This window comes from Dryobates pubescens, chromosome 1 (assembly GCF_014839835.1).
Source record: "Dryobates pubescens isolate bDryPub1 chromosome 1, bDryPub1.pri, whole genome shotgun sequence".
Lineage (NCBI taxonomy): Eukaryota > Metazoa > Chordata > Aves > Piciformes > Picidae > Dryobates > Dryobates pubescens.
Window position 1 is genome coordinate 41,280,532 of NC_071612.1, and position 25,128 is coordinate 41,305,659.

Consider the following 25,128-nt stretch of genomic DNA (forward strand, 5'->3'; position numbering starts at 1 on the left):
AGTTACATGGTAACTCGCATGCATTTTACAGAGGGGGAAAAAAACCTCATGTTTTATGTTTAATATTTAATTTTTCCAGAAGTCACTGAAATAGAGAACACCAGCCTTTGATTTGGGCATTTTGTCTCACAGTGCCAAACCACAGATGAGGTTAAATTTGGATTTCCAGAGGGAGCTCTTGGCATTCATGGTGCTCAATTTTCTGAAGCAGGAAGCCTTGTCCTGGCAGCATCCAGGCTCAGAGTTGGGATGGGTTAACTCATTGTTCTTTCCCTTTTTCCTCTTTGAAATTAAACAAACAAAACCAAAACCCCAACAACAAAAACCAATTCCAAACAGTGCCGTGGGTATGTTGAGAGAATAAAAGCATGAGTCTGAGCAATGAATAACAAGAGCCTTGAGAGTGAGAACCACACTCGCACAGCAGGCTTATCATCTGGCATGTTTTTAATGATATTTGGGTAGCCACCTTCTTCAAAGATTTAAGCACAGATGTAACTTTTGGGTTTGGTTTGTGGTTTTTTCTAAGCTACACTGCAACTCTTGTATACAATTAAGTTTTCAAATTATTAATAATCACCTTATTGTACTACAGATTCATTAAGACTGATCTTGAAAATCTTGGTCCCAGGGACATGATAAATCTTCAAGTTTTGCATTTAAAGCATGTGTTTAAACAATCCATTTGTTCACGTGGAGAACTGGCGCCATTACATGTAAGTTTACATTACTTCTCTGACAACCATAAATGAAGCTAGTTTTTGTGCATAACCATTTAAAACTAGGAAACTCAAATTAATAAAATCATTTAATTGTATTGATTTGTATATGAAAAAGGTACATGCCAGGTTAAGTATGTCTTAATGCACTCTGAAGTGTTACTTCCAAATGCTATTGCCATATTTTTCCAAAATGCACTAATATTTGGAGCTCAGTCACCATTGACCTATCCTGTGTATGAAAGGAAAAGGGAAATTTGAGCCAGGAAGGCACATAGGAACTGCATCTAGCAGTTTTGCAGATTATAGAAAAACCTCAGAAGCAGGAGCTGTGAAATGTCCAACGCAAATGCACAGATTTTTTTCTCTATCTCCAAGATTCATTTTCTTTAAAAGAAAGGCTGATCGCTCTTTCAGAGTATAATACTTGGTGGGATCATAAATGTTTAAAAAGGGAAAGGCTCTTATTATACCCAGTAGCAACAAAAACACACTTTCTCTTAATCTGTTACATAATGGACGATTCAAGACATTGCATAAAACGCAGGTCATTGCACAAACCCCCTAGGTTCTAGGCAGGGCTGTAATAGGGCTGTAGAATGAAAAATAGACCGTGAAGTTTCATCATCTTACTCCACACCTGAGCTCTATTGGCTGCTTTACCGCTAATCAGACACTCCAGGGTATCTGGTTCTGGGCAGTCTGATCTAGTTGGAGGTGTCCCTGCTGACTGCAGAGGGGTTGGACAAGATGGCCTTTGAGGGTCTCTTCAACCCAATGCAACCTGTGAGGCGGTGGTGAAGAAACCCTGTCACCGACCTCAACCGCCCGGTGAGAAGCCGCAGAGGAGATGAAGCTGCACAGGGATGAGTTCAGGTTAGGAACAAGGAGGTGAAGTCTTTCCTGAGCGGCGAAGAGCCGCAGCAGGTGCCCTGACCGGCAGGGGCGCCCTGACCGGCAGGGGCGCCCTCCGGAGATGCCCTCGCGGCCAGGCCCTCGTGAGGGGCGTCGCGATTCTTCCCTCCCTCAGGGAGGAAGCGCAGGTGGCCGCGGGAGCTACCCCTGGGCCTGGAGAGCGGCGACGTGCCGCCCGTTGTCGGGGAACCTCGGGCAGGGAGCCCTGGTGCCGACCGGCTCCTCCCCGCGCCGCAGCCCGCCGAGGCACCACGGGGCCGCCCCCCCCGCCGCCGTCGCTGCCTCAGTCCAGCGTCGCGGCCGCTCCCGCCATGCGGCTCTGGGTGCTGCTCAGCCTGCTGCTGCTGCAGGAAGCGCTGCTACACGGTGAGCTGCGACCCCCGCCGCCCTCCGCTTCGCCGGGCTCCCCGACTTTGCGGGCCGCCTCGGGCTTCCCTTATTGCCCGGATGCCTCTCTCGCCGCCCTCGGCGCGGCTGCCCCTGCCCCGCGAAGACCGTGACGGGTGCTTGCCGCCGACCCCTTACCCCAGCCCCGCCACCACAACCCCCGGGGCAGGGCCGGGGGCCATCTCGGGGGCGGCGGTCGGGCTCCCGTCCTGCTTGGCAGAGGCGGTGGTCTCCTGGCGTGCGGCCAGCAAGCCGCCGAGACGTTCTGCCGGAGACCGCAAACGTGGTTTCAGTCGTGCTGGCGTTTTGGCAGAGGTGTGTGCAGCCGCCTCGCCCTTCGGTTTTCTGTTCGACGTTTAAGTCTGCACTTAGATCTCCTTGTCGAGAGTCAGTGCTGGACGCGGTGCTCGGTCTTTTAAAAAGAATAAGAAAATGAAAAAATGATTTTACACACGATTGTTCGTTTGTAGAGAGGACCAGACTCTACTCATAACTCAGTTTCAGCTTGTGATGAAGTCTTAGTGGGGAAAGTTTTTGTCTGAGAACCAGTCTTTGACTTTACATAGACTTAAACTGGGCAAAAGACAAGCTGCTGCTTTCTTGCAAAATGAGAATAAAGGTACTGGAACTAATGCAGAAGAAACAAACAAAAAAGTTCCTTTGTTTTTCCACTATGGACGGTCTTGGAGAACAAGACGTGTAGCCCACGTAAGGGTTTGTAGAGAAATTAGAGACAAGACTCCAAGATTCACGGTGAAAGACAGTGGAACAGGTATCTTCAGTGGTCCAAGAGATCATAGGGGGAAAAATCATCTAAGACCATGAAAAATACTTCACTCTGAGAGGTGTTAAGCACTGAAACAAGTTGTCAGGGGAAGCTAGAGAGGCTTCAGCTTTTGCAGTAGTTGGAACTCAACCAGGCAAGGCTCTGAACAACTGAACAGGCTGCTAAGGAACTTCCAGTTGTTCTTTTCACCCCAGTTTTTCTTATGACTATGTATAAAGGAATGGCACATTGGACTAGTGTGATGTGCTGAAAGATTTGATGTGTGGGTGTGTAGTAATGCATCAAGAAAAGTGTTTTCGGATTGAGATATAGACAATAAAAAACACAACACAAGAAAGGAGTTGTAGCTCGGGCAAAAGATTTCCCAGGCCTGGGGTTTTCTTTGCCTAGTTTATAATGAGGTTTAACAAGGTGCTTCACACTATGTCATCCGGAAGCTTAGCTACAGGAGAGAGTATCCTGGTACATGTAATAACAATTCTTTGTCTCAAGCTAGAAGTGTAAGTGTTAATAGTGACACTATGTTTTTAAACTAGCCTTCCTAATTTAGTTTATGAACATGAAATAGATCCTTCCAGATATTCTATATGAATATTGATGTGTTAGCTTGATAGGGGAGGTTTAGGCTGGATGTTAGGCAGAAATTCTTCACAGAAAGAGTGATTGGCTATTGGAATGGGGCTGCCCAGGGAGGTGGTGGAGTCACCATCACTGGAGGTGTTTAGGAAGAGACTGGATGAGGCACTTAGTGGCATGGCTCAGTTAATTACACGGTGTTGAGTGATAGGTTGGACACAATGATTTTGAAGGTCTTTTCCAACCTGGTTAATTCTGTATTTCTGTATGAAGGATGGGTATTCACTTGTCACAATGTTCCTTTCTCAGTGATTCTTTCTGTAGAGAAGTGTGACTGAGACTTCCAAGCTAGCTTGAACTTTTTTCCCCGCCTCTGTTATTTACTGCCATGAAACATAACCACAATGGAGAAGATGCAGTCTTTTCCTGTCTGTTCCATATGAAATTTGTCTTGTAATTCATAAGAAGTGATTCTCACTTTCCAACCTGCCCCTCTTCCTGAAAGCTTCATGTTCAGAGTTGACTGATAAGTGAATGCATTTTCCAGATATGCTGTACTACTTTTTTCCTTCCTTATTTCTGAAAGGAAGCAGTGAGGGGGAAGAAATGATCTGTCAGTGAGGCACAAAAGCAGACATTTATTGAATGATGAGAGCAGACTCAAGGGGCCTCCAGGTAAAAATAGTGTAATTAGCATAATATCATGTGACTAAACAGCTCCTGCTCCACCACCACCATTTTGTGCCCATCCCAGAACCGGGGCAAGACCCTCACCAGCCAAGAGACCACAAAGAGTAGCTCAGCCCCAGTGAGGAGGCCCAGCCAGCACCCATGGATGATATTGGAGTAGCAATCAATCCTGGCCCTAACAACCGGGGGGCCACCAGGCCCCCCGGCCTTTGTTGTCACCACCACCATCACCCAGTGTGCACCATGGGCACTCACCAGAGATGAGAGGAGGATCCCTCAGCCCAGATGGGCTCAGCTTAGAGCTGCTGCTTTTCCTGAGGGGGATTAAAAAGGGGAGTGGGTGGGGAGGGCCAAGTGGCCACACCTGGGGTAGGAGGAGACTTCAACAGAGCTCAGGTGCTCTGGGATTTGAGGGGAAAAGGGGAAAATGGGACGGGTAAGGGACTTGTAATGTAATGTGTCAGGTAATGATAGGGCTAGGGACAATGGAAAAAAACTAAACAAATAGAAATGGGTAGACTCAGATTGGATGTTACAAAGAAGTTCTTCCCCATGAGGGTGGTGAGATGTAGGAACAGGTTGCCCAGGGAGGTGGTAGAAGCCTCATTCCTGGAAGTTTTTAAGGCAAGGCTGGATGTGGCTCTGGGCAACCTGATCTAGTGTGAGGTGTCCCTGCCCATGGTAGGGGGGTTGGGACTGGATGATCCTTGAGGACCCATCCAACCCCAACAATTTTATGATTCTATGATTCTAAAACAATTTTGCAGTTTATACTGGATGTTAGGAAGAAATTCTTCACAGAAAGAGTGATTGGCCATTGGAATGGGCTGCCCAGGGAGGTGGTGGAGTTACCATCACTGGAAGTGTTTAAAATAAGACTGGATGAGACACTTAGTGCCATGGTTTAGTTGATTAGGTGGTGTTGGGTGATAGGTTGGACTTGATGATCTTGAAGGTGTTTTGCAACCTTGTTAATTCTGTGATTCTGTGATCTTGTGTTGTCCTTGAGAAGGCTAAGGGGAGATCTTCTTGCTCTCTACAACTACCTGAAAGGAGGTGGTAGTGAGGCTGGTGTTCTCTTCTCACAAGTAACAAGTTGATAGGATGAGGGGAAATGGGCTTAAGTTGTGCCAGGGGAGACAAATACCACAGAAAATTGTCCCACTGGTTTTGTTACATTAGTTGTGAACTCAAAGACTCTTGCCTTTCATCATAATCCTGGTGGTTAAGAATTATTCTTTATGATAACCTCACACTTGATTTAGTTTTTTTTTTTCCCCAAGGAAGACCTAGTATGAATGAGAGTTGAATGGTCTGTGATACTTCTGAAATGTAGCACTGGGCCTGCCTCGTGGGGCAGGTGCATCTGGTGGATTGTGAATGCAATGTCTCTGGCCTTCTTGAATTACAACCCCTGTGGAGCTGCAAATCCAGCAGTCCAAGCGCTTATAGGTGATGTCTCAAGTCAAAACTGTGTGCTTGTTTAGTGTTCTGTGACTTAACACTCCCTTGGGGATTGGTGTGTGTGTGGTATCTGTGAGAACAAGGGTCAGGCAAACGTTAAAGGACAGGATGAGACAAATACTGTGAGCCAGGAGCAAACGTTCTGTGTGGTGTATTTCTGTGATGTATTGATGTGCAGTCTTCTGCTTCAGCATGGTGACTTAGTAGGGACCCTGATTGTACTGTTGTAGAAGAAAGAAGTAGATGCCTCTTAAAACTGACATTAGGAGCTGATCAAAGGCAGAAAGGAGGAGTTTCCTCCATGTTTTTCTACAAAGTCTTGGCATGTTGTATTAAAAAGCAATAAAATTCTTGCTGTTTTAAAACAAGGAGTGCCTCCATCCCTCTTCAGTCATTCCCTCCATTGCAGGAAATATAAGCTCAGACAGACAAGAGTCCCACTGTGTACCTGGGAGTGTGGTACAGCAGGAAAGTGTTCAGACTCACTGGGAACTACAGAGACCTGGAACATACAGCTTGTGTGGACAGGAAAAACTTCATCTAGAGAAAATAAAAAACAGACTTCTGGCACTTAAAGTTGAAAAACTTTCATAGAGGAGTCTTTAAGAGTTTCTTAAAGGCACAGTGTCAGGTGTAGGAGAGCATACACTTTGGATGCTAGATTTTTTTTGAGGTAAGGTTCTAAGGTCTTTGAACAAGTGTCAGGCTTGAGGTTAGCAAAACATAGTGGAAATGGCAAAGAATAGTTTAAACAAATAGTGGTATTTCAATAGGGCTTTGGAGGGGAGAGGGGTAAAAAGGGTGGCTGGACTAAAACTTGTACAGTGCCACAGACAAATCTGGGAAGTACAAGGAGCTGGAACAGCTGGTTTGAAATGTGAAGGCATATTCAAAAGGCATATCAGGCCTATCAGAGGGACCTTCTAATATAAGGGCACAAATTAAACAGGAAAGATGGAGTCACAAAAACCAAGAGAGAAGTGGCAGCATGTGTTGAAGAAAGCTTTGATGTTAAATCTGATTCCTGATGGGTTTTGTCAGTGAAAGTCATCTGAACTGAAATCCCAGCCCTGTGGAGAGCAATCAGCCTGGTTACTGACCACTTGGTGCAATGGAGGGAAGGGACTGAAGAGGGATGGAGGCAATTTGGAGGGGCAGCAAGGGCTGGATAGAAAAACAAAGGAAGAATTATTTACCCTTGTGTAGGTTGGATCACACACATGGAGGTGTGACGCTGAGTGCAGTTGTTTAGATGCCACAAATGATTTCTTACAGCCACTGCTCAGAGAACCCCTGAGAAAAGCAGCAGTTCTTGTCTTGATTCAGAGTAGTAGAGTGGTAATTGCATTCAGATGTTGTTTTAGAACAGCCAAACTGGTTCTGATATTCTTGCAGGAATAATGAAAGCCAAAGCAACAATTGAAACAGCCTGCAAAAGGGATAAAGCCAGCCTTAAATCAGTTTCTTCTGATGTTCAGGAGTGGGGTAGTGAGATATGGCAGCAACATTTGTAAGTCTTATAGGAACAGGGGATGGGAAAGAACACCTACAGAAAGTAAAACTTAGATTTAAAAAACAATTGTTTGTGTTCACCCATGTTCACTATGAAAGTGCTGACTACAACATTGCTGTCTTGCAGTTCCACTTCCTGTGAAACCAGGAAACAAATGCTCCTGCACAGGCAGCCTTACTCAGCATGTTGACATCAGAGTCACAGAAAGACTGAGGTTTGAAGAGACCTCTTGGAATCATCCAGTCCAACCCATGGTCTATCAGGGCCACTTAGAGCAAGTTGCCTAGGATTGTGTCTAGTCGGTTTTTAGTATTTCCACGGATCAACCCTCCACAACCTGCTTGGGCAACATGTGTTGGTGCTTGACCATCTTAAGAGTAAAAAGCATTTTCTTCTGGTCAGATTGAATTTACTGACTTTTAAATTTGTGCTCACAAGGCTCTGTGCCATTTAAAAGAGATGTGATGTGCATTGACCTGGGTGTTGAGAAGTGGAAGGCTAAAGCAGTGCACGGTGCCCAAGTGCAGTATGAGGAACATCACAAGAGCTATTGCTGGTGGAAGTCTGGAAGTGCTGCTGTTCATACTGCAGCCAGTACCAGTTTTAATTCTTGCTAACTCAGTATACAGCAAGGCTGTTTTTAATTCCATTGGGAGCCTGTTGGTTGACTTGTACAATCAAATAGCCAAGCATTTTCAAGTGGGAGGCCACATTCAACATGAATTACCTGTCAGGCACAAGTAATGGAGTTTTTAGTGTCGAGGGGCAGCAGTTTTAGATTTACAAAAGATCTGTGCTTCCTGCTGCCAGTTAAAGTGTGAGTATCTTGATGTTTGGTTGTGGTGGTGTTTTTTTTTTAGACACCTCACTTTTCCCTTTCCTTGCCCTTTTTAAAGGCAGCTGGCCATCCCTACTGTCTGTATCAGGTAATGAAGTCTCCTACCATTTGCCTCTAAGGCTCTCTTTTCATCTGGAGTGCCAAAATACATGGCTGTTGCAGAGAAGTGATGAACTGAATACTACCTTCAAGTGGCTTAGGTGCCATTTCTATTTTTAGAGTACTTGCTGTAAAAGAAGCAAACTTCATCACTACCTGTATTTTATAAATCATCATGAAGGTCCATGCTTGCCAGTTTCTTCATGTGTCTCTTAGGGTAACATGGTGCATGAAAAGGTCATGCAGAGCTGAGGAGTGTGACATACCTGGGAAGATGGAGAACTTGTGTAACATAACATAGGAAATGGCAATGACCTGATGTAGAAATGACAGAAGTAACTGGAGACAGAGATGCTGTATTTCTTTCCTTTCCCCTTTGTAATGTTCTCATACCTTGCATATTTGTCTGTTCATGTGAACTCTTAAGTACAGATTTTCCACATACTGTGGAAAGCTGTTTTTTCCTTTTTCACCAGGAAAATGGGTCACGCTCAAAGACTTAAAAAAACATATGGAAATTAACTCTTAACTCATTTTTAGGCATCCTTTGTAGGAAGAACAAAATTTCTCTGTGATAATAAGGAAGAATGTTTATATTTTTTTTTTAAAGACTATGTATGCTCTTTCTCTAATCAGCAACTTTGCCTTCTTTTCCTTGGTTTCCTAGTTACTGGACAACCTGCAAAGAGTAAGCGTCCAAAAGAACCTGGGGAAAACAAAATTAGGCCTGTTAACAAAAAAGGAAAACCCAAACACCCCAAGATGAAGGAGAGAGAATCAGCTGACTCCTCTTTGAAGTCCCAGTCCATCCTGACACAGGTGATGGATAATGGTCGTTTCCAGAAACTAGCTGCCACTTTAAGCCTGTCTGCAGGACAAAGCCTAGAACTGCGATGTAAGGGGAATAATGTCACTTGGAGCTATCCTTCCTACTTAGACACCTTTAAAGACTCCAGACTCAGGTAAGCTATTTTTCATTTTTGGAGGGGTAAAAATACCAAAACACAACCTCAATGACAGAAGAAGCCCCAGAACTCTTTTTTCCACCCCCTGCCGCTTTCAGCACTATCATTTGAATTTTTGTTTGGTTACATTTTTTTACAATCAAGATCTGCATACTGTTTTCCAATGTCAACAAGAAAGAATGAGCACCATTCAGTTGTGCTGCCCTGTGGTTTGCACTGTGAGATAGTCTTGTAGCTTGTCAACTGGATTTCCTTCAGATGAATTTAAAATAGATGTGATCCAGCTGGACATCAGTGTGCGCCAGCCAGGAATGGGGAACCACATTAGAGCTAGTCTGAAGTAAAACACTCAAAATGCATGAATGTGGATGTCAAGTACTCACTACCAGTTCTGTTGATCTACAGATACCTGCTTCTGGTGGGCTGTACTGGTTTATAATGTAACTACCACCTGAGACACTAAGATTAGTTTCTTCAAGAGGCTCAAACCCACATCTGTCAATGAGCAAAAAAAGACACTCGCCACCATGCTAAGGACCAAGGAAGAGTGATCTTTACTTTTTCAGTCAGTTACCTTTGTGTGCTGAAGCAGACTTTGTGATGTGGCAGAGTTTAATGCTGAGGATAGTCACCTTGGGTTTAGAAAGGCTTTTTTCTTTCATCTAGTGACACCCTAATGGAAACCACATAGCTGCTAGAGCAGGAATAGGAACTGATGACTCTCCCTTTCTCTGACCCACCAGGTGAGTGTCCTGATGGTCTAAACATCCTCTGCAAAATCCCATGCATTTGTTTCCTTCCTAGTGTTTGAGGACAGTACATGTAGCTAAATGTAGTAATTTAGTTCTGTGTTTGAAACAGAAGGGATGTATAAGGAGCTTAAGGATGTCTTCCAAAGGCGTTTTTTTGCCACGAGTAGTGTTTGTTCTCACAGGCTGTTTTATGGAGATTTGTGTGTCTATGAAAGACAAGTAGTGAGGAGGCTGTGGTGGCACTGTGAAAGATGCCCTATGAAAGATCTGTAGGGAGCTTTTCTTGGATTATTACAAGCAAAGATACCAACTCTTACTGTCCTTTTGTTCCTAAATTAAGTACAAGTATGTATGCTCTCGCTAAATAACTGAGGCTATCTGAATCTCTGATCTATTTCAGTTGACACTGTGCCCTACAACATCCTTCTGGCTGCCCAGGGCTTGGATTGGTGTATGCTTTGCTGAGTTAAAAACGGCCTGGATGGCCAGGCCCAAGGAGCCAGTGTAGTCAATGGACTTAAATCCAATTGTTGGTCAGTCACAAGTGGGGTACCCCAGGGCTCAGTACTGGGGGCAGTTCTCTGTAATATCTTTATCAATGATCTGGATGAGGGAATTGAGGACACCCTCAGTAAGTTTGAAGATGACACTAAATTGGGTGGGAGTGTTGATGTGCTGAAGGGTGGGGAGGCTCTACAGAGGCACCTGGACAGGCTGGATCAATGGGTTGAGGCCAGCTGTATGAGATTCAATAAGGCCAAGTACCAAGTCCTGCACTTGTGTCACAGTAACTCCATGCAATACTGCAGGCTTCCTGGGGAAAAGCAGCTGGAAAGCTGCCTGGCAGAAAAGGTCCTGAAGGTGCTGGTTGAAAGCTAGCTGACCATGAGCCAGCAGTGTGCTCAGATAGCCAAGAGGGCCACCAGCATCCTGGTCTGTGTCAGAAATAGTGTGGCCAGTAAGACTATGGAAGTATTGTCCACTTGTACTCAGAACTGGCAAGGCCCCACCTCAAATGCTGGTGTTCAGTTTTGGGCCTCTCACTACAAGAGAGACAATGAGGCAATGGAGCATGGCCAAAGAAGGGCAAGAAAGCTGGTGAAGGATTTGGAGAACAAGTCCTGGAAGGAGCAGCTGAGGAAACGAGGGTGGTTTAGTGTGGAGAAATAGAAGCTGAGGAGAGACCTTATAGCTCTCTGCAGCTACCTGAAAGGAGGTCCTTCACTGAAAGGATTGTCAAGCACTGGAACAGGATACCCAGGGAGGTGGGGGAGCCACCATTCCTGGAGGTATTTAGAAGATGTGTAGACATGCTGCTTTGGGACATGGCTTAGCAGCAGAGTTGGTACTGCTAGGTTAATGGTTAGACTTGATCTTAAAGGTCTTTTCCAGCCTAAACAATTCTATGATTCTATGATGCTACCATAAGATTGCTCTCAGTTAAGTAATTTTTCAGATACATTCCTCTGCTTTCCAGTTCTCTTCTCAAAGAGGAGTGTTGCAGATTGGCAGTTACACACTATGATCCTCTAGCATATCCTTCTGAAATCATAAGCCAGTTCTCTGAGTGCTTCCCCTGAAGGATGAGGAGTTCAAGAACTACCCTGGCTGTGTAAAATTCCATAGCTAGTGCAAGGCTTCCGTCATAGCAAGTTCCAGCAGCAAGCTGGTATCTGCTGAGGGCTTATAGCAGAGAGAATCTCTCAAAAGATCTGTGGCTGATGGAAACAACCACTGCTTTTGCTTTGCAAGAGGCTAAGTTTCACCTGGATTTGCTGCAGTAGGTGGCGTTTATGAGCTGCAGTACAGCCCTGTTCTGCCAGCAGGCTAATGCTGCGTGTGCAGACTGATGTCAGAGGATCACAGAGCAGTCTGGGTGGGAAGATCATCTACTCCAACCTCCCTGCCATGGGTGGGGATACCTTCCACTAGATGAAGTTTTTCAAATCCCCATTCAGCCTGCCCTTGAACACTTCCAGGGAGGGGACATCCACAGTTTTCTGGGCAACCTGTTCTGTTTCTTCACTGCTCCCATAGTAAAGAATATCTTCCTTATATCTAATCTAAATATAACCTCTTTCAGTTTAAAACATTACCCCTTGTCCTCTCACTACACTCCCTGATAAAGAATCCCTCCCCATCTTTCCTATAGGCCCCCTTTAAGTACTGGAAAGCTACATATATCAACAGGGAATCTCCGTGTGTGTGGTGGTGTTTGTTTTCAAATATACCTTATGCTTTGTGCATTTGAAGATAGATTGCTGGCATGACTAGGTCCTGTAGACCTCCAAGTCAAGTTACCTGAGTATTAGTATCTGGTATAGAAGAAGGCAAGGCAAGGATTCAGTTTTTTGGAGAGGAATCTGAATGCTTCCTAATTACTTGTTTGACCACTTATTCCTCTCTTATTAATTAAGTATTTTCTAGTGATGCACATGGGACAAAATGCAAGAACTTACGGTAGGTTGGCGGAGGGGATGAATTTCCTAATCGTGCTGTTTGGCATTTGTAGCACTGAAATAGTTTGGGATTCTGTTCAGTCAGTAATTTACTCTTCCCATTCAAGCTCACAGTATTTCAATACTTGAACCATGGAAGAAAAGTCAATGATGTCACACAAAAGAAATGCTAGGAGACATTTTGACTGGGTAGGTAAAACTTGCCTAAGTGTTTAGTTTCTTTTATGTGAGGCTTATATTTAAGGGTCTGTATTTAAATATCTGTAGAACAATTGTTTTAAAAGAAGTTATTGAAGCAGTAAGGCTGAGTTGACCGAATCAGCAATTTTTAGTGTAAGCAGAAGATCCTATAATTAACAAGAGAAACTGAAATATAGGTTGGTAGCACTTTTCAGAGTCACAGAATAATAATAATTTATGGAGGCAGTGACCACAGAATCTTGTGCATCACATTTTTAGTATGACTTGAGTAATTATCTCAAGGTTTTTGCTGTAGTGCTAATAAGGTACATATGAAATAGTCTGCTTTAGAGAATGTGAAATACAACATTTATATTCCATGGTTTTAGAAAGCTTTGGTTGATTTTAACTGGATATGTAGTGATAAGTGTTAAGTAAGAAACAAGTGAAGTGGCAGCAGAAAAGGTTAACAGGTTAACAAAGCTTTCAAGAGAAGCTTTGTTCTCCCTTACTCCATACAAAAAAGACCATGCACCAAACACCAACTACAACAGGTAAATTAAGAAAAAGAATACTGCACAGTATTTGAAAACAAAATGCTGAGTATAGGACAAAGGAGGGAAAAGTTGAAAAATCATTAGCAAATAACCAGCAAAAAAAAATTTAATCAGACAGACAGATGCATATCCAGTATCTTCTAACATTTTTTGAATGCATAAAGCCCAAGTATGAAGTAATCCTTTCATTACCAGTTAGTGAGGTGTGGAGTGAAACCCAAGCTAATAAACTGGGCAGGGCTTTTTTTACCTTGGGGCTTCAGTGCTGGTCTTGGTGGGGTTGGGTCACTGGTAGAGAAAGTTGAGTTGGTGGCAGTAGCTGAAAGGAAGTGGTTAGGATCTGAGGAGGTAATGGATAGTGAAGGAGTGGGTTGCCAGGCCTGGAGGATAGGTGAGGCGGAAGAGTAGCAACAGGGAGGCCTATACAATTGCTGGGGACTAATGACTACCATTCTTTTCTTTATTTGTATGTCTCTACAGTGACAGATGCTCAGACATCCAATTCCTGTTTTTATTTCAAGTAATAGGAGGGATGTACAGATTCAGCTGGTCTGGTGGGAGTTGTATCAATAAACAAGATGTTTTACATATCCTGTGAACTGCTGACATCCTGTAACTCTAGCTACTAGAAGAGGAAATTTTGAGGACCCTGGCATCTAACAGAATTGGAATTATAGGATGCAGAAGAGACATTAAAGTTCAGGGCAATGAGAGTGTTCTGTAGCTCAGCTGGTTGGAAGGTTTGTCAGCAGCAGAGGTCCAAGGCAGGAGCTGATGCTGAAGATGTTTGCTGTGTCCTGTTTCCTTTCTGTGGTTCTGGGAGAATAGGGTGTTTTTGTTTGCAACTAGTTAAATTTAGTGTCCACCTGATGTATTTCCTATGGATGGCTGCAAAAAGAAGTAGGGATAAAAGCCTTTTCTTTTGTTTAGGTTTATTTTTTGTCTCCACAGCGTGCCTGTCATGTTTTTAACTCACCTGTGTGGTAAGGAGAGTGCAGCAGCCTGGAGAACAATATGACTTTTTGAAGATGGAAGGAATTATTTCTCTACTATTAGGAGCTATACTCTTTGAGTTTATCTTTGTAGCTACACTTTGTGACCTGATAAATAACATTTTTGGCTTGCTGTACTAGAGAGTCTTGGTTTTTTTTAACAGGTCTGCAGTGCTACTGTATGCCAAAATTATAGAATGGAATGGAATGGAATGGAATGGAATGGAATAGAATAGAATAGAATAGAATAGAATAGAATAGAATAGAATAGAATAGAATAGAATAGAATAGAATAGACCAGGTTGGAAAAGACCTTCAAGATCATGGACTCTAACCTATCAGCCAACACCATCTAATCCACTGAACAATGGCACTAAGTGCCTCATCCAGTCTCTTCTTAAACACCTCCAGTGATGGTGACTCCACTACTTCCCTGGGCAGCCCATTCCAATGGCCAATCACTCTTTCTGTGAAGAACTTTCTCTTCACCTTGAGCCTAAACCTCCCCTTGCACAGCTTGAGACTGTCCTCTTGTTCTGGTGCTGGTTGCCTGGGAGAAGAGACCAACCCCCACTTGGCTACAACCTCCCTTCAGGTAGTTGTAGAAAGCAATAAGATCTCCCCTGAGCCTCCTCTTCTCCAGGCTAAGCAACCCCAGCTTTTCCTCGTAGTGCTGTGTTCCAAACCCCTCCCCAGCTTTGTTGCCCTTCTCTGGACTTGTTCCAGCAACTCAACATCTTTCCTAAACTAAGGGGCCCAGAACTGGACACAGTACTCAAGGTGTGGCCTACCCAGTGCTGAGTACAGGGGCAGAATGACTTCCCTGCTCCTGCTGGCCACACTGTTCCTGATCCAGGCCAGGATGCCATTGGCCTTCTTGGCCACCTGGGCACATTGCTGGCTCATGTTCAGCCTACTATTGACCAGTACCCACAGGTCCCTTTCTGCCTGGCTGCTCTCCAGCCACTCTGACCCCAGCCTGTAGCACTGCATGGAGTTGTTGTGGCCAATGTGTAGAACCCACACTTGGATGTGTTAAATCTCATGCTATTTGACTCTGCCCATCTGTCCAGCCTGTTGAGGTCCCTCATATGGGGGAAGGGAAAGATACTGAGTCAAAGGAAGATGAAGACTCTTTGGCTGTTTCCTGTTGAGCCAGAGGAGAAAGTCTCTTTCCATTGTCTTGACTGGAGCAGATAACAGCACACAGATGATTTGCTTAGCTTTAGAGACTGTAGAATGCAATGCATCTCTGGGGAGAAAGCTCCTGAGTGAAGGATGCACATCAGCTTGCTTGAGGACTGATACATTATCTGTAGTATTCTCTTGCCTTGTTGTGGTGGTTTAGGCTGGGTGCTGGCCCAGATGCCACTGCGCAGGCCACACCTGGGAGGTCCCAAGGGGTGGGCCCAGCCCAGGGGGTGGTCACAGGGACCAGGTATTCCATTCCCATAATGCCCTGCTCCCCTATAAAAAGGCCATGCGAGGTCTTCACTTCCTCTTTTGTCCCCTGCTGCTGCCTAGGTAAAATGGCGTGAGCCGCCCCCCTTGGGCCTGCTCAGGCCCAAGGCTGGGTTGGGGGGGGGGAGAAAGAGCCCTGGGTGGGGTTTGGGTGTACCCCCAGGTGGGGATGGGATGTTTTTGGGTATGTTCTGGGATCTCTCTCTTTGTCATGATGCTTGTGGGTCTCTGTAAAACTTTCATTGTTGTTTGTTATTATTTTTCCTATTTAAACTTTCATCACTTTTGCAATCTGTTTGCCTGAGTCGTTATTTCTGCCTGTGGTGGGGAGGGGATCTGCCCCAACCCATTACACTTGTGCACCATGATTACACCCTGCAGATAACTTTCTGTCTGAAAATTGTGTGTACTGGCTGAAAGTCTTGGTGGTCAAAGCTAGCTCTTGCACCTCCAGAGCAGAAGGGCTGGGATGCTGTTTTGTAAGATTGTGTGTAATGAATTAATGGCTGTGGACTCACCCAGAAACTGGATCTGCAGTGTATGAGAAGGATTAAAAACTGAGAGGCATCAAAGGAAAATAAGGGCAAGCACATTTTTCCTTTCTTATGCTTTATAGCAAAAATCTGCTCTAGATTAAGGCAGTCTAGGTTGATGTAGTCTCTGTTCTGCCCAGCTTGTAGCATGGATCTCTGACTTGCCAAAGACTGGCTGCATTTGTCACAGAAATACACTGACATGAAATGGAATTGCTGTGGTAGAAGAAGCTGGGGCAAAGAGCTGGGCATGCATCATGTGCACATTTGTTTGTGCATGGGGTATGTGAACAGGAGCACTCAAAAGTGCTGGGGAAACTGTACGTTATAGCGGGAAAAATTAGACTGCTTTCAGTGAATGCAGGCTCCTGCTGGCTTAGTGGGATGTTGGTTGTGCTTGTGTGTATAACTAGGTTTCACTTAGTTCCATGTGCTCTGAAGTCTGAAAGCTGGGGGATTTTTCCTTGTGTTAACAGTAGGATGTTATGTTCCTCTCCTAAAGAGCTTGAATTTGAGATTAGCTTTCTTTTGGCAGTATGAATGCAGCTGCTTGAGAGGAGTTTGCTAGGTATTCTTTGAGTGATGCTATGTATACTTTGTGTGTGTGTGTGTGTGCGCCTCTAAACATGGCATAGTTTTTCTGGCACAGATCTTTTGTACCTCGGATAACTAAATAAGATTAATATATGGAATAAGATTTTGGAGTAGTTTTCTATTTTCTTAAAACAGCCTTGAAATGTTTGTATACATAGAGCACAACTAAGTTTTGTCTTCTGAGTCAGATTTCCCAGCATCTAAAATACTAGTGGAATAAAAATGATCCTGGAGATACTGATCAGCGGCAGGATTTACCATTTATAATTTACGTTCTATGGCTTGTTTTGTCAGCTTAATATGGTCATAACACAAGTCTCAACACTGCTACCCTCAGCTGCCAGGTTTTGCTAGTGCATGTTTGTGGATGACTACCTCACTAGGCTGTGTTTGCATTGATTACTGGATAGCTTGTTCTCAGTTAAGCAGAACACGCTGTACAACACTTAATTAACTCTGACCTTATTTTTCTGTCTGTTGGGATTTTGAGCTGTATAGTTCAGTGTCTGCATTAACTGTTGTTGGCAAAAAAAAATGTTCTGGCACAATGGTGTATCTGTAATGTTGACATTTAGTACTAGATACTAGAAAAACATTTTATGGTGATGTAATCGTGTGGCCTATGAAGTGTGATCTGTGAAACTAAATAATAATAATGATAACAATAATAATACAGACTAGGACATGTTTTGGCTTTCTCGTTTCATCCTGCTGGGTATGATGCACAACAGAATCTTTGGCACAAATAGGAATCTCTCAAAGCTTATCCAAAAACTGAAGATCATTTATAATGTAAGGTAGTGTGTATATATATAAGATGAAAATGCTACATGATCCCACAACAAGATGATTCCAAAAAGCAGAATCAGACAAGGTCGTGTAGGACAAGCACATTAGTGGATAGGAAGCATGATTTGCTTGTTTCCTTAGGCAAGCCTCAAAACTGTTTTGTGGTGAATGAGTGAGCTAATGGTGTCTGAGGGCTTTAATGGAAAAAATAATTCTCAGTTAGCCCTGCTTGGGTTGTGTATTTGATGTTGGGTTTAATTTCTAAGCTACTGGCCTTGGCGGGAGGCCAAATACTGGGTTATACTGAACCATTGCTTGTGTTTGCTGGTAGTAGTGCAGACTGCTAGCAGAATACATAAGGAGTCAGAAATCTGGGGAAGTGTCTGTGGCTGGAGGAGTTGCCTGTGTTAAGCAGTTACTCTGCCTGCAGTGGAGCTGTGGGCAAGCCAGAGTACTTGCAGCACAGTAACAGGGCACTTTAGAGGACAATTTCTTCAAAGCATGCTAATCTCAGAAATAAATGATCCAGTCAGGCATGCATCTTACAGAATAACTGCCACATTTACAATAAACAGGAGGATAAAAAAATATTTGGAGAACCCAGAGTTGAATAAGAGTATGGGAGCAGTCCAGACTTAGGCTGTGTATTTGTCCAGACCTTGTTTGAAACACTGAAGTTTGCTGTCAAATGCCTAACACTGGAAAAATCTCTCCTATTCTTGGTTAGAACAGAGTTGGCCTTGTGGGAAACCTTTGTGTTCTGGATGTGCTACCATGTCAAGGGAGGGGGTTGAAAATGAGCTTTTTTAAGGGTCAGAATAGCAGTGGAGTGCATCGGTGCTGCTACACCATTGTCCTGACAGGGTGTCCTGAGAAGTGGTACTGTTGGACCCTTGCTTTGCAATCCATCAAAAAGCAACACAGCAAACTGCTAGCTATAACACCATCTGTCTGAAAGGAGCAGCCATGCAAGCACACCTTAAAATAAAAAAAGAACAAGATGAGATCGTAAGTACTGAATGTCACAGGACCTTTGTATTGTCGCTAGTCAGATATATCTCTACAAATTTAGAAACATTTCCACATTTACAAATGCCAATCCACTGAGAGATGTATTAGGAAAATTCAGGAGGAGTGAAAAAGGCAAATGAAGCCCAAAATAATCACAAAGGCTGAATTTTGTGTAGTTAAGTGATGACACCACCAGTACACCTCCAGCAGTTCTCAGGGTCATGGTCTGAAATAGCTGAGGGTTGATGTTAGAAGCTCCAGTGGGAGGATGCCAGTGAGGTGGCTTATGGCAGAGGAATGGGCAAAACATCTTACTTGCAGAACAAATCCAGGGTGAGATATCAACTCTTTATGATGGTTTTTGCAAAGGGAAACTTGGACTAGTGTGTTAAAGATGGGAAAGAGTTCACACTGAAAGCAGGCATAAATCATCAAACACTCAATTACTTAACTGCTTACTACTCCTGAATTGTCTATGTATATACTGTTGAAACAGTGCTACAGTTAATGGTACCAAAAAAGGACTGAGGTCCCTACAGGTTGACCTGGACCATGGAAGTACAGGGTATACATGAACAAACCGAGACAAAACCTAGATGAACATATTTTCTACAGCAGTCATAGCTCAGTTTCAAAATGGGGACTGAAAGGACTCCCAGAATGAACTGTACAAGTCAAAAGCTCGCAAGTGCTCTTGCGTGGTTAAAATCAATAAAACTACTCATCTAAGTAGGTCTTCGCTGGAGCAACAGGGGAATTTGCATCAGAGCTCTGAAAGCAAAAGGTAGGTCAGTTGCAGAAGAGTAACAAAAAGATCAACAGCAGAGATGAGCTTCCAGAAATGTATAAAGAGATACATTTGTGCTTGTCTGTGCCTTTTGTTTTTCTTCTTCCCAGTATAAAGCAACTTGACAAGTACAGCCAGCTGATCCTGGCAAACTCCACTGCAGCAGATACAGGTGAATATAGCTGCTGGCTTCAGCTGTGCAACACTAAAAGATGCAGGAAAGATGATACTAAAATGGGTTCAACGTACATCTTTTTCACAGGTAATTAACTCCCTAGGGGATTACTAATGGAAATACATTTGCTAGTAAGACAGGAATAGTGCTGCATCAGCAATTTCACCATCAAGAGTTTTCTTCCTCAATTTTCATCTTCTTTTAGTGGATGTTAAGGAGGGCAGTGATGATGAGTAGAGAAAAAATACTTGCCTAGTGTGATTTGTGAATCCATTTTCTTTATGGGTTATGCTAAAGTCACATGTATGAAATGGAGTATCTCTTTCTAGTAGTGTCTGCATCACCAGTGCCGCTGGGGTTTGGTGTTGGTTTTTTTTTTCCCTGTGTGCTGCTCTTTAAACTGAACATAATTAGATCCAGATGAGTATTTGGAAACTTAATAAAAAAAGAAATTCTTAAGATTTTCTTAGGGTTAAAAAAAAAAAGAATCTGATTCCACTGAAGGATACTTCTGGTTTTGATGTCATGTTTTTTAATGCAAGCTCTGTAAATCCATGCTCACAGATTAGAAAAGGTCATTTCTTCTTTTGTATGTGCATGTTTAAAGCAAAAAGTGTTTTAATGTTGCTTATAGCTCTTTTGTCATCTGTACTTTCTCTTCTTTCTGTTAAACCAATATCTGCAAGTATTATTCTAACTATGTCACCTCTTCTGCACAGATAAAGAGGAACTCTTTGTACCTACTCCCAGCTACTTCGAGATTGTCTATCTGACCCCAGACAAACCTGCGGTCATCCCATGCCGTGTTACTGTTCCTTCAGCAAAAGTTACTCTACACAGGGAATTTCCAGCAGAAGAAATTGAAACAGATGGAACTGATATCATCTATGATGTGAAGAAGGGTTTTGTCTACCAGCACCCTACTTTTGATCATAAAGGTATTGTCTACTGCAAAGCAGAGTCACAGGGCGCCCCTCAGATTTCCATCAAGTATCACCTCCTGTATGTGGAAGGTAAGGTGCAGTTTTCTGACTCTTGTTTCTTCTGCTGACATTATTTAGCAAACAATTTTAAATGAAAACAGTAAAATAAGTAATGCAATCACAGAGTTTTGATCAAAAGTAAATGTGGTAAGACTTTGTGGGTTTGAATTCCAGCAGTTTCACTGTGTACAGGGGAAAGTTTTGTGTGTACATCACCTACCTATAGTGTTCAGCAAACTGAGGGAAAAAATGCTCTCTAAAGTTTTATCAATATATTTAACTTTGGAAACTAACTTTTTGCTTTCAAACACTGTCAGTTCCCAAGGGCCCACCTTCAACCACAATTGAGGCATCGCCCAGTAGAGCAGAAGTCAGTGACAGTGTTCACGTGACCTGCACAGTCCTTGGGGAGCCAGATGTAGATGTGGACTTCAGGTGGCAGTACCCAGGGCAAGAGGTAAGGGATGTATGCCCTGGCTGAAATGGTTTGTTCTTCGTAAAAACAATGCTTTGAATGCCAGTCAGCGTCTAGATTTGAAGTAAAGTTCCTTTCATATTCTGGTGTCTGCCTCTTGCTAGCTCGGGCAGCTGGCATGAGGAGGCAGCACATCCCTTTTGAACTTTGCCCACCTTTCCTTGAGAGTCTGTGAGTAGCACAGGAATGAGGCTGGAGAGCTCTGCTAAGCTTCATTTTTGCCAACACGAGCAAAGCTCACTCTTCCTTCAGATTTCTGTTCCAGGGACACTTGGCCTTTGGCAACATTTACAAAGAAAAGCCTCAGACAGGGTCAAAGCCAGCCTGCTTCAGGAAGCTATTCTAGGGCAAGCCACAAAGCCTCACTGAAGCCTCTGCCTTTGATACCCCTTCCATCTCCATGGCTTGGGCACATAAATCAGCACAGCACAGAATCTTTAATTGCTATCCACATCCAGAAGCATAGAGATCTGCTTCTGCCCAGCCACATCTGAAAGAATCAACTGGAAACATCCAGTGAATCTTAGAACTTTGGTTTTTTTTCCTTGCAAAAAAGTGTCTGACTGGCATAATTGGATGGTCCCCTCTCTTCTGCCCACCAGTTACAGAAGGGACTTGTTTCTTAGTCGGCTTCATCTCTACTGCTGTTTATCCTAAGCAGGCTAGGAGCAAAGGAAGGACTACTGAAAGGTGAAACCCTTTGCCAGAGGAAAGGGATCCTCTAGAACCTGAGAGTTTGCATTGTATTCCATTTGCCAGCCCTCGTGATGCTGAGTTGTCAAAGGACAATGCAGAGCTTGTTAACGAGGTACTTGTATCAGCACTGGCAGAGGTAATTGCTTAAGTGAGAAAATTCCAATCTAAAGCCCCAGAAGTTTGCTGTAGCACCCTGCTGTCATGGGAAGTGTTCTGCCTTTTCAGGGGAAAAAGTAGTGAGAGAGCACAAAAGAGATTGGAACTGCTGGTGAAGGCAGTAGATACGTAAAACCAGGTTTTTAGTCCTTGCTTAGATGTTAGTTCACCCTTTCCTTGCTATACCCCCTTCCCTCCACATTCTTTCCCTTTCATTTTCTTTTTTTTCCCCTGCTTGCCATAAGTTTTCCTGGTGAGACCGTTGAAGTCAGAGTTCCCAAGTAGTTACCATTCTTCCCTGTCTGCCTTGTGCAGCCTCAAATGAATTTGGTGAGGAGCTTGTTACTCACAGCATGAACTAGTTGAAGACCTGAAGAGTAGCTGCTAGAAGAATCAGGTAGAATTCCTGCTTCTGGTGTGCATTTGAAGTTCGGAAGCAAGCAGAAAAACTTGTACCTGGTGAAGTGAAAAGTAAAATGCTGGGGAAAACTGAAGTGCCTCCAAGTCCAGGGAGCTGCAGAGCAATAGTGTTTGAGTTAAATGGCTTATGTCTTCCTCTAATTTAGCTCTTAGCATTACTTTGAGTGAGATGAATCAACAAAAGACAGTGTCTCTGTCCTTAAAGACAGATCTGTAACTTTCATAAGGATTTTCTGTCTTGGGAGAGGAAAAGAAGAAATGCCTCTGCTGATCATGTTGGCTTTGTTTGATAGGGCTTTTTAGGGTTTGGGTTGGTTTTTTTATGTATGTGGTTTGGGTTTTTTAGCTTCCTTGATACCCTGTTTATTGGGCTGTTAGGAACTGGCTATACAACCCCCAGATTTATGTCTTTTGTAACTAACTGTAATTACTAAGAACCAAAAATGGAAGGAATTAAATTCTAAACTCACCCTAGCTTTCTAAAACTTTGTATCATATTAGTGTCCACCCTTGATATAAAAAATAAATAGCCACAGCTTTCAGCAGTGCCTGGAGATAGGGAAGGAAGAGTTGTCTTTGGGTTTCTACCCCAGGAAAATGCATAAGTAAATGTCAGACTAGAAGTACTGCATGATTGTTGGAGGCTTATTAAAAGTGTTCACATACTGCAAAGTAAAAAGGGAGGGAGGGAGGGAGAAGAAACCATCAGAGCTGCTGCTCAGATACACCTTTTGTGCAAGAAAAAGGACTGACAAAGTTCTAAAATTCACTGGATGGATGTTTTCACTCATAGTTCCCCATGCAGAGAAATAAGTGATTGTTCCCTGCCACCCCACCCAGCACCTGGGCTGTCACCTACTGCGTGATGGCTGAGCAGAAGCAGCATTTTAATGCCTGCCTCCTCCCAGGTACATTGCACTGGAGAGACTAACCTCTCCTCTTCCCTCCCCCCCCCCCCCCCCCCCCCCATTTGTTGGCTTTTTTTTCCTCTTGCCACTCCCTGACAGTTGGATTTGCTCATTCACTTCCTGTGAAAGCACACTGATCCAGTCCCTCGTATGATTCCCTGAAACTGGCTTCAAAGCAGAAGGCAATTAGTTGGAGGAAAAACTGGGCTAGCAGGACCCCAATCAGGCAAATACCATCTGCCCTGCATGGCCTTTACCTTCACTTTCAGCAGGGTATGGGAAGTTCCAGCTGCTATATTTAAGAACTGATTTAATCTTGAATTACACATGTGGTAGTACTTGATTGCAGATAGCACTTGATTGAGGCTGGGAGCAGGAGGCAGTGCTCTGCTAGGCAGACCTCTGCTAAGTGGCTTGATGCCTTCTAAAGGGTTAAGAATTTCTAGATGAGATCACCAGTTTTTCCAGAATAGTTCTTGTTAGCTGTAAGTAGCTGCCACTGCCTAGGCATTCCCTGACTGCACTGGCACTCATGTGTAAGGTTCGAGAAGAGTGGCAGCTGCTTCTTACTGGTAATTTTGCAAGTGTGAGATTGCTACTTTTGCTGCTATTAGCTTGAGCCTTGTAGTGTTTGTATTGGCCAATGGCTAATCCATCTGTTTTGTGAAGCAAGAAGAGATGGTTTCCAAGCAGAAACCTCTCTCTTGCCAGTTTTATCCAGGTTATTAGTATAATACAAGCCAATGTAATTTAAGCTGCTGATTAGTGTGATGAACTCTGGGAGGAAAGAGACTGCCTTAGTCTGGCTTTGGGCCAATTTCTCTTATCTCCAGCCTTTTCCAAACTCCTGAGATGCCAGGGAGTGTGCCCTGATAAACAGTCCACTAGAGAATTCTCATTGAAGAGGAAAAAAAAGCAAAGCCTGTTACAACTATAAAAACAACAGCAACTTCTAAAAGCTACCTTCTAAGCTTCCTTGCTTGCACTTGAAGTTGCACTTTGGAAAAGCAAAGATTAATTTAGCAGCATTTGTGAATCGTTACAGTTTGCTTGTGTGCTACACTGCTTCTGAAACCAGAGGATGAGCTAGTTTGCAACACACACTTTGAAGCCAGTTTCTGTGCTAAAGGATAACTAGGTAAAGCTCAGCCAACTAACTCATGTCACTGCTGCTTACCTTTTTGAGGCATGCTGAAGGTCTGACAATAAGCTCATACATCTACCCCAACATCACCACCAAGATACCTCACCTATTTGATCCAGTACTTAAATGCAACCTTAGTAAGCGACCCACAGCTGCAATTGAGTTTATTCATATATTCCCAGCAGAACTTTGGCAGCCCAGTATTGATCTAAAGCACAGTACCTGCCCTTGTGGAAGAGCCACAGTATTGTCCTTATTTAGCATAACTTCCTTGTAGGGTCAATATTTAACACAGGAATGTTGCTGCAACAGCCAGACACTTTCAGTTTCGTCATGTTAAGGCTGACTCTTGGATAGAGGCTCCTGAGCTCTTCCTTCAGGATTTGGTAGGGTGCTGTCACTGAATACACTGCATGGAATCCTGTGGTTTCTTATGTGGGTGGGTTGTTTTGTTTTTTCTTGTAAACAGTCTGAGAGGCCTGTGATTATCCAAAACTTCTGGAGACTGATAAACAGGGGAACTAGCCATACCACAAGAATTTCAAAGAGTGTTCTTCTTGTTGAGGATTTTGAAGCCGAAGACGCCGGAAGCTACATTTGTACAGCTCAGAACCTACATGGAGGAACAGCAGTGGCTACTAAAGTTGAACTAAATTGATAGGAAAGGCTTCTGGACATAGAATGAACAGTATGGTATGTGACAGTATAGCCCTTTATTTCCTTTATGTTTAAAACATTTGTTCCTATCACTGTCTCCTTATATGTATCAATGCATTCCGTATTTAGCATCCTGACAGGCCAAAACAGAGCTCCCTAAGCCCACCAGTAATCAGCGGTGAGTTTAAGCCTGAGCATGCACAGGGCTTATTTGTGGCATCTATACTACAACACTTCTTATATTTAGGACTAGGTGCTCTTGGGCCTTCCTTTGATAAGGTCTTTTCCTCAAACTCATAAGGTTGTGCCCTTTTTTATATATGTGAGCTCTGAGAGGACATTAAATGTCTTCCAAAGTCCACCACTCTGGTGTATCTCTTCTGGTGCTGTGCAGTCTTAGAGTACTGTATCTGTTTAAAAGAAAAAAAGAAAAGAAACAAAACCCA

General features: G+C 43.6%; 1 protein-coding gene across 1 annotated transcript; it reads left to right on the top strand.

The window, feature by feature from the left end:
* Positions 1 to 1,908: 1,908 nt before the first annotated feature.
* On the top strand, positions 1,909 to 24,729 carry PDGFRL (platelet derived growth factor receptor like). The gene is made up of 6 exons (XM_054165959.1): positions 1,909 to 2,000; positions 8,656 to 8,950; positions 19,179 to 19,330; positions 19,963 to 20,256; positions 20,544 to 20,683; positions 24,495 to 24,729. Exons 1-6 carry the CDS (start codon positions 1,946 to 1,948, stop codon positions 24,681 to 24,683), a joined length of 1,125 nt encoding a protein of 374 aa, XP_054021934.1. The 5' UTR covers positions 1,909 to 1,945; the 3' UTR covers positions 24,684 to 24,729.
* The last annotated feature ends 399 nt before the right edge of the window (positions 24,730 to 25,128 follow it).

Excerpts from the sequence above, each read along its gene's own strand:
- PDGFRL (XM_054165959.1), top strand. The coding sequence starts at position 1,946 with ATGCGGCTCTGGGTGCTGCTCAGCCTGCTGCTGCTGCAGGAAGCGCTG. Across the intron at positions 2,001-8,655 it reads GCAGGAAGCGCTGCTACACG|TTACTGGACAACCTGCAAAG; the intron begins GTGAGCTGCGAC and ends TTGGTTTCCTAG. Across the intron at positions 8,951-19,178 it reads TTTAAAGACTCCAGACTCAG|TATAAAGCAACTTGACAAGT; the intron begins GTAAGCTATTTT and ends TCTTCTTCCCAG.